Raw genomic sequence first — 16835 nt, 5'->3', positions numbered from 1 at the left:
CTGGTGCATCTATTAAAAGTAATAACTGGATATAGAAATGCGTTCCAGAGTGTAAAATAATACATTATATTATATCATGCTACCATGCGCCATTCTGATTGGACGAGAGCTCATTCCAACGATGCTAAAATACTGTTTTAGCACTGATAGCAGTGCTAAAACGGGCCCCTAAACCAGCATTTTCGAAAATTTCCCGGTCGGTTGAACGTACCTATCTAAACCATAGACCCTCGAGAAAGACCGAAACAGTCCACTTTATTTCAAAGACTGAAGACCGAATTTTGATACACAGATAAAGTGTGGGTCTGTAACTCACCTCTTGGTGTAAATAAGTTGGGATCGATGATGAAAGACATCTCTGAAGCAGCACGTTTGGGGTATGATGCACACAAATATTAGGGCGACAGCGCACCGTGCACTTTGCGGGAGTCGAGACGCGATATATCCTAGTACCGCTCTTTAAAATGAAGATAGTATTCGTTCATACACAAATAAATTGACACTTCCTCACAGTAACGGTATGTCAGATATTATTTACCAAAGTTTGGGCTATAACAGATCGGGATGTCCTAACGATGTAGACCAAGAAGTTCAAAATAACAATGGGATGACTCCTGGCGACTGCGACGATATTTGACATCAAATGCAACGAGCAGTGTCAGCGTCAAGCTCTCCCCCTGCATCGGGCAACACACTCAGAATCTGCACGACTGTTCATCACAGTTGCAGTCATCGCAAGTCTGGATTATTTTAAAACTGCTTGTTTTCTGGTACAATTAACGTCCAAATTATCCATCAAAAATAGATCCTGTAACTTCACTGTGCTACCACTGAATGTCGCGACGGTATGCGGTACAGAATGAGACAAATCTATTTTTAGTATGCCAAAAAAGCCAGGACTATTGTTCTTATGTAAATTTACGAAAAAAATTGTTACTTTTTTCTTTTGATTTGAACTCTTGACCCATTTTCTGTGTGAGTGCAGCAGGTATTTTTTGACAAGTATTGTTCGTGTTGCATGCGAATAAAATGCAATGTCGATATGGACGTAATGCTTATTTATCGTAGGATACTGTGTGCCTGTATGGAATCCCAACTTATAAAAATGCTCGGTCTCGGGCGCAGAATTTCCGACGTTCGATCTCTCAGACGTCCGTTTTCTGCATTTGGCGCTTAGAGTGATGAAAATACCCAAGTAAGACAACAAATACACGCAAGGTGATATAATATAATAGCAATAACCCCCTTCGCAGTCGGGTTAACACTCGATTTTGGTACAATTCGCTCCATATAGCACTCGCCTATCGGCTCGTGCTATATGTCGCGCATTGTATCAAAATCTCGTGTATACCCTCCTGCGGCGGGGGTTATTGCTTAATTTTTCAGTCGATGTGTGAGTAGATCAAAAGCAAAGTAATTATAACCGTTCTGAACTGCAATCAAGTACAGAACTGAGATCATATCATTACCAGTCTGTGGCTTTCTTTCTGCGATTCTATTATTCGCCTAACCACTAATAGATTGATCTGCCATACAACTCATGTTAATCTAACAACTCGAAACCAATCATAAAACTCGTTGACAAATTACGTTCAAACTCTGTTAGCCAACCAGGAAAGTGTCATGTGATTAATAGTTATTTTCATATAGTGTCAATGGTTTTTCTAGTGCATGTAACTTAGTTAACTTATACACATGCAAGAACGCTAGACCTATGCACATACCCAGCGTTTATATGTGTTGAGACGAAATGTTGCATCTTTCATCTGTTCTACTTGAGAAGCTAGACCGGCAACAGACTGTTGAAGAAAGACTGCTGTGCGTTTCACTGAAGACAGTTAAAACAGCAACTTCGACTAACAGTATCAGTCATAACGGAGAGAAGTACAGATTTTACCGAATTTGCATGAAGATTCTGTCAACAACACATAGGCTAATGCCATACACATAAGATATCTCTGCCTGTTCGTTGGAGGTACAGTTTGGCAGGTGAGATTGAGAGTTACCTGCCCATGGGACAAGTGGAATAGTTTCAGATTATTTGCTTTGCTAGAGGCAAGGTAAACGGGTATGTAGTTATGAGACATACATGTAATTATACAGGTACGATTTTGCTCGGGCAGGCAATGTTTACAGTCACCTGCGTGGATTTTTCACGAATATCATACACTGCATGTGCTGAATACCACAAAGCGTATGTATTAGACAACCACCTCCCCTCGATGGTTCTTGGTTTCGAATTGCCGAGGGCTGTAGGCCCGAGGCGATTCGAAACCAAGAACCACCGAGGGGAGCTGGTTCTCTAACTTAAACCACGATACCCAATGGACGCTGTTTGAGTTTTATTTATAATTGAAGACGAAATAGTAACTAACTGCTCAGTAAAATAAATCAAGAAATTTAGATCGAAAGACAATTATTCTACACGTTGACTGCGAACTTTAGATTTCATGTACCCCTCTGTCCAAATGAATTGCTCTACTGGCAGGTTGTTCTAGACCGCCCTGCTCAATTTTGCAAGATTCATACCTTTGATAGGTGTTACATCAGTGCATTCCGCACCGCAGTCATACACATGCAATATTTCAGCAATAAAGCACACCCAGCGATGGTATACTACAATATTTTGACCAGTTCACGACATATATGCACGAGCGATAGTGAGTGCATATATGGACTGAACTGGTCAAAATCGAGTGGTATACCGTCGCTGGGTGTGATTTATTGCTATTTTATCATAACAGTATATGGAAATTCTGGCGTGGAACGTCATAAACGGATTTCACAGCTGACAGCTCGCGCGTATGCCACCCGTGGTATATTGCTAATATACCACGATTCTTTTCGCGTTTCGACCAATCAGATCGCTGCATTTGCACCATCAATATACTTGTATGATATACTATAGATTTTTACGTTGCACATGACCCTCATAATGACGTGGCACAAGTCTTGTTTTCATTTCAATTTGGGTCTTGCTTGACGCAGGTCACGTCTGCTGATGACAGCCACACTATATGGACAACCCAAAATGTCTTCAGGGACAGAGAGTCGGATGGTGACTCTGATGGTTAGTTGCCATGGTTTTCACCCAAGAGTTTCCTGACGGAATTTGACAATTTGCAGAGTTGTGGGAGTGGGGAAACAAGCAGTAGCCTAAAAAAATATAGTACAAAAAATATCGAAAAAAAAAACTGTCAGAAAGAATTCTTATAGCAAACGAGGCAACAGTGAAAGTTCGCGTGTTGGGGAATTAATATGCGATTCAGACTTACAAAATATTCGATGTAAATTTGCCCTACGACACGAAGAAAAAAATTACAGTGGTCCATTTTCTTATTTGAAACCTGGCGCAAGGAACGAAACAGGCGTATAGAAGACGAGAAGCTAGAACATCTAAGCAAAATAGGGCCGTCCCTTTCCGATACGACAAATGACGAATTTATTTTTTCCCTGACAAGATTCGTTCAAGAAGTCAAAACACGCGATGGTTCGGATGTCCCTGGCAAAACGCTGTACGAAATTGTTATGTACATACAGATATACGTATCAGAACACATAAGAAATGTTCAATTTTTGAATGATCCATTTTTACAGATTTAGGCCTACAGAGAAGTCTTGATTGTGTCATGAAAATGTGTGCCAAAAAGGGTATTGGAATTCAGAACAGACAGGCCAAAATCATAACCGTAACCGAGGAAAACTTCAAGTTGTGGGATAGGAAACTCTTTGGGGACCATACACCGCAGTCCCTGCTTGAGTCGCAAATTTACTTATTTGGTTTACGTAATACACTTTGCTCTCCGTGGTGGTATAGAACACAGAAACCTGCGCCATAAACACTTCCAATTAAGTTGAAATTCGACTTATCAGGCAATAACTATCTTGAAAATAGAGAGGATGTCAGTAAGTCAAACCAGGGAGGACTCAAGAGTCGACGAATTCAACAAACAGTGACAAGAACATATTAGAACGTAGACATACCAGAGGTGTAGCCTATAGTCACTTTGTATCGACGGTATAACTAGTCTATTGTAAGTAGATTTACACAATGCACTGTTTTAATCATTGATAATTATTTTAATAGATAAGCTGTTCATTGCTACTGATTTTGCTGCACGCCGAAAGAAATACAAAGGAGGTCTGTACTTGCAATATTTAAGCTTAGAGACTTTGAGTGCATGGCTCACGAGAGAGCTCTCCTATTAATAAGTCGTTTTTTCCCTCGACAGTCCATTAAATATACTTTATCCACTGGTAAAACCCACAGCTACATGTTGGTGTAGCATAAGAAAATTGGGTCATAATGCTCTCCACGGTACAATTGCCAGTCTCTGCAAGGATGCTGGTCTCTCTGGCTTTCGAACGAACCACTCTCTAAGAGCGACGGCAGCGATGCGTCAGTATGATGCTGATATTGATGAGCAGTTTGTGAAAAAAAAACTGGACACAGGAGAGAAGCCGTCCGACACTACAAACTCACATCTGATGAACAGCAACAGAAAGTTAGTAGAACTCTCCAAGGTACGCATGTTTTAAACTTGAGTAGGGAAACTAGGTTGCATGTAAAAATTAAGCGAAGCGAAATGTACCTGTCAATGAACAACACCAAGAGGAAAAAAAACCAGTTCTTGGATAGATGCAAGCAGTATTTTCGTGACCATAACGGAATTTGATTTCAGTTTGTGTGTGTGTGTGACATGTTTTCGTCTGTGTTAATGAATTAATTGTAACACAAATATGTTTTGCTCGTAGTTAAGAAGAGTCTTGCATAATGTCCCTCTGTTTCTAAACTATCCAGCCACCAGCAAAAATGGCGTATACATCAGTGGACAACTGTGACTGAAATACCGGAAACACGATTGGAACTAAATTGGGATAATTGGATGAAAGTAATTTTAACAAAAGTTTAATGAAATCGAGCAAAACGACAAAAATGCATCGATTATTGTATATTTCTTAATTCGTATTCATTTCTATGAAAACGTTTTATTTCTGTGTAAATGTCATAAAGAAACGAGACAAAATGCTAAAATATCTCTAACTGACGACTTTTGAGTCAGGGTACTTTTGAAATGTCCCTGACGTTTTTCGTCAATTGGGGCTTAATAAACACTTAATGTAGTCACGGCACTTTTGAAGTGACCCTGACTGACTAAATTCTAAATCGATCGAAAAACTTCATTTTGGTTGGGGCAAAGTAACAAATCGAGATTAGAACTAGTATTTCAGTAACAAAGAAAGTATATATAGACAAGTTCACACATTTTCATTGCAATATAAATACTGTAAATATATATTTAACAATATTGCATTAGATACAGTAATGCAATGATTCTTACTCACAACATTTGCGCAACATCGCAAATTTTGGATAAAATTTTAAATATGGTTAGCAAATATGGTGTAATATTCAACAAATTTCTTAAATTCTTGAGAAATTAAGCCAATCCAATTATCCCAATTTAGTTCCAATCGTGTTCGGATGACTTGATCGTGCAAGAATGCTGTGACAAATCGAAGGCTATGGCAGTGGACACCAATAATCCGTCCTCAATTAACATAACAATAAATCTATCTAAATGAAACCTACACGCACATGTGTTTTGTACTGTTGGAATAAATAGAATATTCTACAAGCAAGCATTGTATATGGGTTTTGTTTTCGTGTCACAGGGAGACTGAATTTTTCGAGGGAAGTTCTAGAACCCCCGGAGGTAGTTTCAGAACTACCTCTAGGAGTTCTAGAGCTACCTAGAGAGCACTTTAGTCTCCACGTACCTGTGCTTTGTGCGAGTTGAAGGTTCTCTAAGAAAACGTCTTTTCGTTTGAATAGTGTGACGTCATGATCGTGGTTTAATCAGTGTTATATATTGTTGTCAAACTACAGAAGGCTCACTAAAATGAATTAACGAGTATGAGTAGTGTGAATTGATATATATGCTGCAACAGGATGCCTCAATACTTTTCAGATAAAAATTATGTCAAGCTGTGTTATATGACATGCCTTCGCCATGTGATTGTTGACTCCGCCGTACCTCGCATGTCATCATAGATTATCCATTGGGAGACCTCCGTAAGAAAATAGAAATTCAGTCGAAGTAAAGACTTTACAGACTACCTAGCAACTGTAGCAGGAGCAATTGAAGCAATTATTATCTTGTAGGTTCCTCAGAAGGCAGTCTGAATGTGGAGGGCGTGGGTGTGGGTGTTTAATAAAAATAACCAACAGGCGAACCGCATTACTTCATGCTGTTCTCTTCAGCTCTTTACTGTTTTTAAATCAAACGTTGTCATAGTTTTATTGATAAATCAATGTGATCGCGTTGTTTTGTTTCTGTTCAACTAAGTTTCCCGTTCTCGGAACATTCCGATCAAGGTTTGAATGTCGTCAATGTTTCTTGGGTAAGGTCCTGTGTGTTGAACACCGCAACCGGCTGGTAATGCGACTTCTTAGGGTTTCCCTTGAAGAAGTACAGTCGATCGCTCAGGACATCGTACGCTCCTGTCAAGTAAAATATCACTGTCGTTATGTACTATGTATTAATCGTTCAATAAATACGCTGACGGTCTATGTTGTATCGTATTCCACGATTGTTATAAAGATGTGTCCTTCTGAACGAGGAAAAAGCTTATTCGCTTTATTCATGAATCATCGACCTATACTTGAACCAACATGAAAACTGGTAACACAATATGAATAGAACTAATTTGGGATAATTGGATGGTGAAATTAATATAGGTTTAATCTGCTAATGTAAGCTCATCACTTTTTAAGTTATACAGTTGTTTTTATGAGTAATTTGTAATATTGCAACATTCAGCTATAGGGAACCTAAAACTTTTGAGAAATTTGAAAAAATATGAACATCCAATTATCCCAAAGTAGTTCCAATCGTGTTTGGTGGTCTAATGTATTTTTTCAGATGATTCAATGACGCCTGAACTTGTAGACAGATAAATGTAGGAATGCGATACAGAGGAGTATTTCCAATGGAATTAAGGATACATCATTAAAGTCCATTGAAAAAAATTCCCGTGTGAATTCGACTTTTAACGAGATTAGTCCTGCATGTTGATCTTACCTATACATGCCGTGGCGTATGGATCCGGAGCAGCGCCACTCCGGTAAATAGGATATTCGGGGTGATTAGTATCGCTGATCATGTCCAGCATATCCTTCAGATTCTTAGGATGTGGAATCTCCTGGAATCTAGCAGACCTGTGCAGGGAACTTTCGTCTTCGAAGTGGTCGACCTTTAATCGCTGGTACCTGGACAGATTTGTATATATTAAGTAGGCCTACATGAAGTGAATATTTTTAATGGGTCTTGTAAGAGACATTCTGCCTTTCAATATATTTTCTACAATACTTTCTCATCTACTGCTAGTGTTGGGCTCTATTTCAAGCTTTTTCAGTGAAGTTTTTTCTGGTGCAAATCAAAATGTTCATTTTCCCCAGAGAGCTAATAAAAGAAGGGTTGGCGGCCATTTTGATGTCAAATATCGGTAATCGTTAGGGAATGTTTCTCCTGCGTCAACATTTTGCATGATGACCCCTGATTTACATTCTTGATTTTCACAACTCACGCCGTTTAGCGCCAATGAGAAAATATGTGATCACCATAGCTTGGCGAACTGCAGAGTCACAAGTTTCGTCTAATTTCAACAACCATGTGTATCGATTTTTGAAATCGAGTGAATTGGATGGTTGCTAAAAATTTGCGTCAATAAATAGAGGTCAGTCGAGTTAGTCCACCAGAGTTTACCCAACTTTTTCAGATTTCGAGGGGCACTTCCACGGTGAAGATAATGAAGACTTCCTTTATTCATTTAAATATTCCTAGGGAGTGGACAGGCCCCAGATTCATTGTCATTGACAGTTACTTTATTCAAGAACCCATCCTATATAAATTGTGGTGTTAAACATTAGAATCGTAAATTAATGATGGTTTATCCATCACACTAAGACTGTCGGCATACTTACATGTTCAGATGGTGCGAGAATCCGCCCTTGTACTTTGCTACATCAACCACAGAGCCATTTGAACTGTGTGCTATCTCTATGCTGTAAAATGACACCTTCCTGTGGCCCTTTTCCTTAATTGCGAGGTTGACATTAAATCCTGCGCCGATGCCTGGTGGTGTTTTTATGATCTTAATTGCGTCGTCGAGGCTTTCTGAGGACATCAGGGCTCTGTTTACAAATTTCCGTGCTGCGAAAAAAAGAGATGTGGGGCTTTCAAAATGGCCATGGGATTGGACAGAAATTACAAGAGGGTGGTGGGACCGTGTTTTTCGAAACACCGCTGCATCAAAAACAGTGACCCTTCAAAAGTTCTTGCACAAAAATTAGTGACCCTCCCCCTTATCCGTGCATGAAAATAAGTGACCCTCCCCTGTTACTCAATACCCCCTTAACAAACCCGCAATGTGTTCAAGTCCCCCTTCTGAATTGCTATACTTTTGAAGTCCCCCTCCCAAAAGGAAGGCAAAATGTGGCTGATATAATGCTTTTGTCAAAAAAAAAATCAAATCATGTGTGTGTGATAATTCACGTAAATATACTTTGCTTGAAGTGACGGTAAAAGTGCACGCGTGTACAAAAAAAGTAATTATATAATTTTTAGATTTTATCGATAATGTTGATTCGCTATTGTAGTCTATGAGAACACTATGAACGTGTATTTTCAAATGTAAAACTTGCAATATCTGTTCATCTATAGACGTCTAATAACTGATATAAATGTACTTGATTAGCATGGATTGTTTACAAGTGCACATGTGAACAAGAAATTTTATTTTGGAATTTCGCCGAAAATGTTGATACATAGTAGTCTATGACAAAACTGTAAATAATTTTTTCCCAATTAAAAACATGCACTATTTGTCCATATATGGACCCTGAATAGTTGACATAATTGTACCTGATTAGAAGAAGGTGGTTACATGTGCATTTGTGTACAAGAAATTTGTTTTTGGAACTTCGCCGAAACTGTTGATCCACTTTACATTGTAGTCTATGAGGAAACTATGAATAATTTTTTTTTAATACAAAACTCGGTAAATCTGTGTAATTGTGTATGCTTGATTATTGATATTAATGTACTTGATTAGAAAAGGGTGGTTACATGTGCATTTGTGTACAAGAAATTTGATTTTGGAATTTCGTCTAAAATGTCGAGCCACTGTCCATTGTAGTCTATGACGAAACTCTGAATAATTTTTTTAAAATACAAAACTCGGTAAATCTGTACAATTATGTATGCTTGATTCTTGATATTAATGATTTATATTAATGTAGTTGATTAGACTAGGGTGGTTACAAGTCCATGTGTATGCAACAAATATGATTTTGGAATTTCACCAAATGTTGATCCACTATACATTGTAGTCTATGAGGAAACTGTGAATAGTGTTTTTAAAATTAAAAAACTATATATATTTATTTATGTATGCCTGATTATTGATATTAATGTAGTTGGTTAGACTATGGTGGTTGCAAGTGCATGTGTGTGCGAGAAATTTGATTTTGGAATTTCATCGAAATGTTGATTCATTATACATTGTAGGCGATGAGGAACTACAAATAACACTGGTTATCTGCTCCCAAATTGTTATCCAAAGGTTGTTTGACCTGAAGCTTCCAGTTGTTATTTATAACACTATGCACTATTCTAAATAGTTTGTGTTCTGTCAAAGTCCTCAAAAAAATAAAATTGTACGTACAGCGACATGAACGTTTGACACCGACTTATACCCAATGTATTGTCAATGGGAGAATAATATCAAATGTGATCTCCCAAATTGTTATTGAAAGGCTCAGTTGAAACTTTTAGTCATTATAGCAGACAGTTATGCACAACAGAGGAGTTGGGTAAGTAGAAATCATGACAACCTAAATCTTTTGCCTCAATGTGGCTGCTTGGATCATCAATTAATTGTTTAATATATCCTAAAACTTGCGCCCGAAGGGCGCGCCGAAAATGGAAATGGCAGAAAATGAAAGCGCCAGAAGGTATTTTTTCTTTTTTTTCAGTATTCCATATTCTTCAATACGTGCACATGCAAGTTCAGTTTTGATGCATGAAAAAAGGTGACCCTCCCCATAGGCTTGCACAAAATTTTATGACCCTTCAAAAATGCATGCGCGAAGAATGGCGACCCACCCCAAAAAACACCGGCCCACCCCCTGTAATTTCTGTCCAGTCCCTAAGTACAGCATTCTGTACTGGGTCATGACACCCCCCGCCCGATTTTGGTCTTTAAGTTTATTCAAATCTATGAGTCGTCACCCTTCATCACGCTCTTTCGAAGTGTACTTAATACGGCTCCTGACATGCTACGTCAACCCTTTCCCCCCTGTGGCATTTATCAACTAACCATCAGCAAGAGACGTCCTATATATTGTGTGCGATGGTCGACGCACCCTCAACTCTGCAATACGTATAATGCGTTGAACTTTTACACAGTTCTGGCAGTTTAGCGGCTGATTCAACACTGTTCAAGTGCACAGGAAAAACGGACCATCAAAGGCACATGAAGTTCTCACCAATAGCATTTTTGCTCGTGATTCCCTTCTGAAACAGGATGTTACCGCTAATACCTATTCCGTGCGAATTGACAGCAAAGGTGTTGCCGGGCAGCATGCCGGGGTCGCAATAACAAACGAACTGCTCTTCTCGTGGATTGCTGTCAGAAGGTTGGATGTGCGCATGAACGATGTAACCTTTGTTCATGTCTGGTGTTACATCTTCACTATGAACAAGTATAACCTATATACAACACAGAAAGAACGTTCAAAAGACAAGGTATTGGTGATTGGGGGGGGGGGGGGGGTTGAGGCGGTTCGGTTTAGGCCGGAAATGATCATACTTCGACCAAAGCGTTGAACGTTTGTGGGCCTTAATCTTTCACACACATATATGTGCACTTTTAAAACGACTCGTGAAGTCTTGTGAATACTCAATTCAAACTGTTGATATATCAAGTTGGAGATAATAAACAGGGACACATAGTAAACAGGGACAGTTATGTTTATTTGATTAGCTGAGGGACATTTACGATCAGTTGGCTTAGCTCAGGATGGGAAGCCATAAGGGGTATACGGCGAGTGGATGACGGTGGTTGTAGATTCGCAAAAATGGTAGATGGCATAATTAGGCCTAAGGTAGAATGCACTCCGGTAAAAATTTTCGGAGTCTCAAATTTTTAAAATACTTTTCTTTTCTACCACTTAAGGGGCCTCATTTTGAAGCCCATGGAGTAATTTAAGCCTTTACTAGCTTCCTTTTGTGAAAATCGAAAACGTATTTTCCCCCATAGCGTTGACGCAGGGATGGCGGTAAGTTGAATTTCAAGTATCGGTAAATATTTTGTAATTCGTTTCTCAAGTACCAAAATATGCACGGTGACCCTGCTTTTTATTTTTGATTTCGAAAGAGCATAGCTAAATGTTTCCCCAGAGAAAAGTTTGAACTAAAGTTTACGAGTAAGTCTTTCGTTTTTTTGGTTTTTTTTTTTGGTTTTTTTTTATTTAATCTCGAACCAACAGGTTGCCCCAATAACAGGTTCGTTTGAAAATTAAAATATAATACAAAAACGAAAAATATATAACAGTTACAACGTAAACAAACAGACAGGAGAATTCACATAAAAAAACAAAAAAACAACAACACAGCGAAGGAAACACAAAAATACATCCAGAAAAAAGTAATTATTCAGAAAAAAGGATCTTACATAATCCATGACGAAAATTACTGAAGTTATTAAAAATATCCAAATTTTGCTTGTTACAGATAGAATTAAAATATGTCTGAGCTCGTGATAAAAATGAGTGTTTCAAGATATTCGTACGTGCTGACACTGGTCTAAAAAGAACAGCACGACGCAAGGTAAAAGCAGGAACGTTAAAATGAATCTGTGCAAGGACATCTGGAACGCTATAAACTGAGTGAAGGATTTTATAAAGAAAAAGAGTGTCTAAAAATTTTCGCCTGTTCTCCAATGTGGGAAGGCGAAATTCATAACATAGGTTACTATACAGAGCCCTTGAGTAAGCCATCGATGAACGGAAACAAAGATACTTGATAAATTTTATTTGGACTCTTTCTAATTTCTTTATCAAATGTAATTGATGAGGGGACCAGATGGGTTAGCAGTATTCAACGTGGCTTCTGACGTAGGAGACATACAATGTTTTAACACCTTGATACTATTAAAATATTTACAAGAACGCTTGATACATCCAAGCATTTTAAAAGCCTTTGAAACAACATGGTTAATGTGCATACTCCAGTTAAGTTTACTTGTTAAAAATACACCAAGGTCTTTTACAAAGTTGGTGCGAGTCAAGATAGTTTGCTTAGCACATCTGTAAGGAAATATTTTGACGGTTTTTTTCAAAGTGAATGAAATTTTGAGGCGCGTACTGCCGTAAAGGACAGCGGAGTTGGTAGCCGTCGAAATTCAACTTACCTGCTCTTCTAACTGTAGAATCAGGTCCGTACATCCTTCACCACCATGGGCGTTTTTGAACGGAGGATCACCCGACAAAGACTGACACTCTGAGCCGATTGATTTCAGAAAGAGCTATTTAACATAGAAAAACAAAAACTTATGTGAAAATAATATTACGTCATTTCTTTTCGTTACGAATGTATGTAGTATGGCGGTAGTAAGTATGAAACAAAGTGAGTGAAGAAGATATTGGAGATATTAATTTATTAAGGTGCAACTAGTAGATCTCGGAAAGGATGGCAAAAACAATCAAACCTACTACTTTTACACAAAAATCCCGTGCCGGGACACATAGAAAAGGAAGTGTACTTAACAAAAATGTAAACACACGCTTTCCCTGCTCGTAAAATATATATTTTCTCTTAAAGCGAAAAACAAACAAACAAACAAACAAAACAAAAGTAGTGTGCATACACTCATTCTAATTATCCCTTGACCCGAAATATCTTCTCTTAAGTTCTCATTGTCCATCTCTCACACTGCCGTCCCCACTGCGTTTATGGCGTTTAAGGTGTGTGCACTTACATATCTGAACGGTAGTCCTGAACCATCGGCGATGCCCTGTAACTCCCTGACGTAATGCGGATACACATCTTCTGCAACTTTCAGGTAGGAAGTGTAAATCTCATTTCCCTGAGGCGTGTCGTAGTCTCTCAGAAGCTGCAGATTTGCTGTCTCCTGAATGCGAGACTTGAAAGTCTGGCCCTGAAATCGGTTGAGAATATCTGATATCTGATATCAGAAGTCGTTTACATGGGTGTAATTTCTACCCATAACATGAAGGATTGCCCATCTTCCAAACCAAATCTAACGCCCCCTCCCCCGAATCGATTTACATGTCGATGAAGTTTCAAATTTATATTGGTTGTTTCTTCCTTAGCATAGATGTTCCTTCCCGGTATCAGGTAGTGGAATTGTAGAAGACTGACATATCTGCGATGTACAAATCCTGTCAAAAATGCATCTCCTTCCATCCTTCCTCCCTCTCATTTTCTCGCTCCTCTTCCTAATGTATGTTGAAATGCAAAGTATTGCCCTTTATATATCTGAATTTACTTGACAAAAGTTGATGAAACTTGCTATGTACATTGAAGATACTATGATATAACATTATTGCAAATCATTGAGCAGTTTTACTCAACCAATTCCTTATTTGCACATTTACTGTAATGAACTTTCCTAATTGACTAGACCAAAGTGGACAAAACTTGCTTTGTACATAAAAGATACTATGATACGACATTATTGAAAGTCATTGACTTTTTTTACTTCCGCCAATTCCTAATTTGCATATTTAATGAGAACATTTCAGAAAATCCCTAATTTGCATATTTAATGAACTTTCCTAATTGGGGATATATACTTGGATTTATTTGATCAAAGTTGGCAAAACTTGCTATGTACATTGATGATTATATCATGTTATACCAATATTGAAAGTCATTTCGCATTTTCATGTCAGTTAATTTATAATTTGCATGTCTAATGAGCTTTCACAGTTTGGCATATGTAGCTTGAAGGACTTGACCAAAGGGAATTACACTTGCTATATAAAGTTGTGATACAATGACAGTAGTCAAAGGAATTCATCATTTTTATTTCACCTAATTACATATCTGAATACTTAATGACCTTTAGAATTAAACTGTGGTGAATATTGTTCATTCTGTTGATCATAACACTTTCAATGAAGTTGAAAACATGTGGCAAAGGTTCATATTTACACATAACTGCAATATATATATAATGAAACACGTGAGCATTTTTAGTTCATATCTGGTTACAATATGACAATTAGCCAGAATTCACGATTTGCCTACTCTCTCATGATCGTCATTTTGTGTGCTCTTCGGCAGGATAAATTGCCCTGGCTAGAGTTGGATTAACTCAAGTTGACTTAGTTCAATGATGCGTTTAAAAATGAATCAGTTAAAAGACTTGCCTTAGGAATATGACTTTACAAACTGCTAATAACAGGTAGTGTTGAACATCTGTGAGCGCAACGGCGCGATATGTGTTTATTTTTTCTGCGCGCACGTCCTTTACTGATATACAGGCTTGTGATAGTTTGGGGGACTTGAAAAATTTTGATCATAATATAGAGGCGGGATTAAAATTTTTTAGGGTATTGAAAAGGGGTGTGAAAAAATAAGATTTCAATCGCGATAAATCCAGCCCCCCCCCCCCACCGTAATCGTTATGTGTGAACGCGGCCTTAGCCAGCCCCCCTCCATTAACTGGCACCTACGCCCTAAAACTTTTTCAAGTCCCCTCTCAAATCCCTCGCCCTTTCCAGGTGTTTTTGTGAATGCAGCTTTACCTAGCATTTAGAGCAATTATGCGATAGTTCTCCCCTACACAGATAACAAATGATAGACCCCTTACTCAAATCATAACCACAGAGGTTGCGTGTTGTCACGTGGATGCGTTGATTCATGGAGGGAGGGCAGGGCCTAAGAAGGGATGTAGTCTAAAGTTCAGAAAACTGGTTCCTATGTGGTCCCATGGAGGTTTCTGTACCTCATAGTGGCACAGTCAGTAGTTGTCTGAACATAGGCTGGTTGTTGTTGTTGTTGATATTGTTGTTTATGTTTTATTAGTCGTGTTGTTGTTGTTGTTGTTGTTGACCGATAAAATTAAACTAACATATGTTGTTGTTTCAAACGTAATGTTGATGTCGTAAGAAACACTACAACTGGTACAAGGGCATGATTTGACTTCTCCGAACGTACACTTTCTGCCTATAATTATACGTGTCGGTTCACAAGAGGCCTGTGCGTACACTGTAACAGCGGCCTTCGCCGTGTATCGAACGTTCAAACCATACGTACTACATGTAGGCCTACTTGTGGAAAGCGACTGCAGGTTGGACGGTGTAGATGTACCATGGAGGTACCAGAAAAGGTACTTGTGGTGGGCTTCTGGTAGGTCCATGGATGTACACAGGTACACGACCGACCATGAACTTGATGAAGCCTGAAGGTCCGTCTCCATGACATACATGACCGATTGGACTATGTCGTCCCGCCTGTGGATAGAAAGTACTGCAGGTACTGGTCCACGAATACATGCCGCAAAAACAAAACAAAACAAAACAAACCAGTTCCCACGACCATGGACACAGCTCGCTCTACGCTGCGCCGTGACGCATTGGGGCAGGATAGTGAGTTGTGACACATAGCCCTACCACATAGAGCTGAGACGTATATATATATAATATATGGTATGTATGTACAAGCTGCAGTAGTAGTTCGAGGTTTTGCCCAGGTATGTATATAGCTAGGTCGGACGGCAAAAGCAAAAAACAGCACTGCTGCAGCTAGCCCTGGGCGTACGAAGCTGTGTGTGCCCCGCGGTGTGGAGACCGTATAACGCCGGGAGCACACAGCATCGTACGCAGGGTTATGCTGCAGCTAGCAACATATGTCCAATTTGCCCCGCGGCCGCGTACATATTTTTGGGGGCAAGTATATACAAATACTAACCATCTGATAGCCAACATCATAATTTGAACCATGGACAACAAGCAGTGGTAGACTTGGTTCGGTTGCCATACTGCAAAAGCTTACGGAGCCTACTTGTTTCCCGCCTGGCAGGATCAAGACGCTTGATGATAGATTAGCACTGCAGCAGGGTAAGTGGTCTTTCAGAGGCTCTTTCGGAGAGGGGGTCCGCTAGCCTCCCTCCGAGCTCGGATATTATCTTCGTCCTGTGGCGGAGCAGGTCGAAAAATTTGCATAGTTCATTGCGCATGCAAGGTAGACATTAGCAATATGGCGAGCAATGTAAGACCAAGCACAAGGGAAAGAAGAAAGTCCCCTGAGGTGGGGAGGAGGGTTTTTGTGCAACGGTTTACCTTATTTCTAGCCCTGCGTACGATGCTGTGTGTTCCGCTACAGCTAATAGCCCCGCTCACCACAGCCCTGCAAAGACCCGTACGTAGAGTTGGTGACTTCAAATCCATTTTTGGACTTGACGTAAAAAGCCAAATTACTGCCGAAATTCAGCGTTCTTGGGCGTAAGTCGTATCCCTGCCTACCTCAGCTACTCGATCGCTTCCAAAAATGCCAGTCTTTTTTTCTTTTTTCGTAAATAACCGTCGATGTCGGCAACTCTCTCGCTAGCCCTGCGTACGTAGGCAGTGTACGCTGTGTGTTAGGAACGCACACAGGGAATGCACAGCGTACACTGCGTACGTACGCAGGGCTAGCGAGAGAGTTGCCGACATCGACGGTTATTTACGAAAAAAGAATAAAAGACTGGCATTTTTGGAAGCGATCGAGTAGCTGAGGTAGGCAGGGACACGACTTAGGCCC

The 16835-nt window shown here is 39.4% G+C and overlaps 1 protein-coding gene across 2 annotated transcripts; it reads right to left on the bottom strand.

The window, feature by feature from the left end:
• Window positions 1-6242: 6242 nt before the first annotated feature.
• Window positions 6243-16258, bottom strand: LOC139150033 (beta-alanyl-dopamine/carcinine hydrolase-like). Of its 2 annotated transcripts, XM_070722179.1 has the most exons (7): window positions 16005-16258; window positions 13045-13224; window positions 12478-12591; window positions 10553-10775; window positions 7988-8216; window positions 7086-7273; window positions 6243-6505 (listed from the first exon to the last, which is right to left on the bottom strand). In XM_070722179.1, exons 1-7 carry the CDS (start codon window positions 16071-16073, stop codon window positions 6375-6377), a joined length of 1134 nt encoding a protein of 377 aa, XP_070578280.1. In that variant the 5' UTR covers window positions 16074-16258; the 3' UTR covers window positions 6243-6374. The 2 variants fall into 2 exon arrangements, with proteins under 2 accessions (XP_070578280.1, XP_070578281.1); XM_070722180.1 differs by lacking the exon at window positions 13045-13224 and having other exon boundaries at window positions 16005-16217.
• Window positions 16259-16835: the final 577 nt, after the last annotated feature.

This window comes from Ptychodera flava, chromosome 14 (assembly GCF_041260155.1).
Source record: "Ptychodera flava strain L36383 chromosome 14, AS_Pfla_20210202, whole genome shotgun sequence".
NCBI classification, from domain to species: Eukaryota; Metazoa; Hemichordata; class Enteropneusta; family Ptychoderidae; genus Ptychodera; species Ptychodera flava.
Note: the sequence above shows the minus strand (reverse complement) of the source record. Positions and strands in the feature narration are given on the sequence as shown.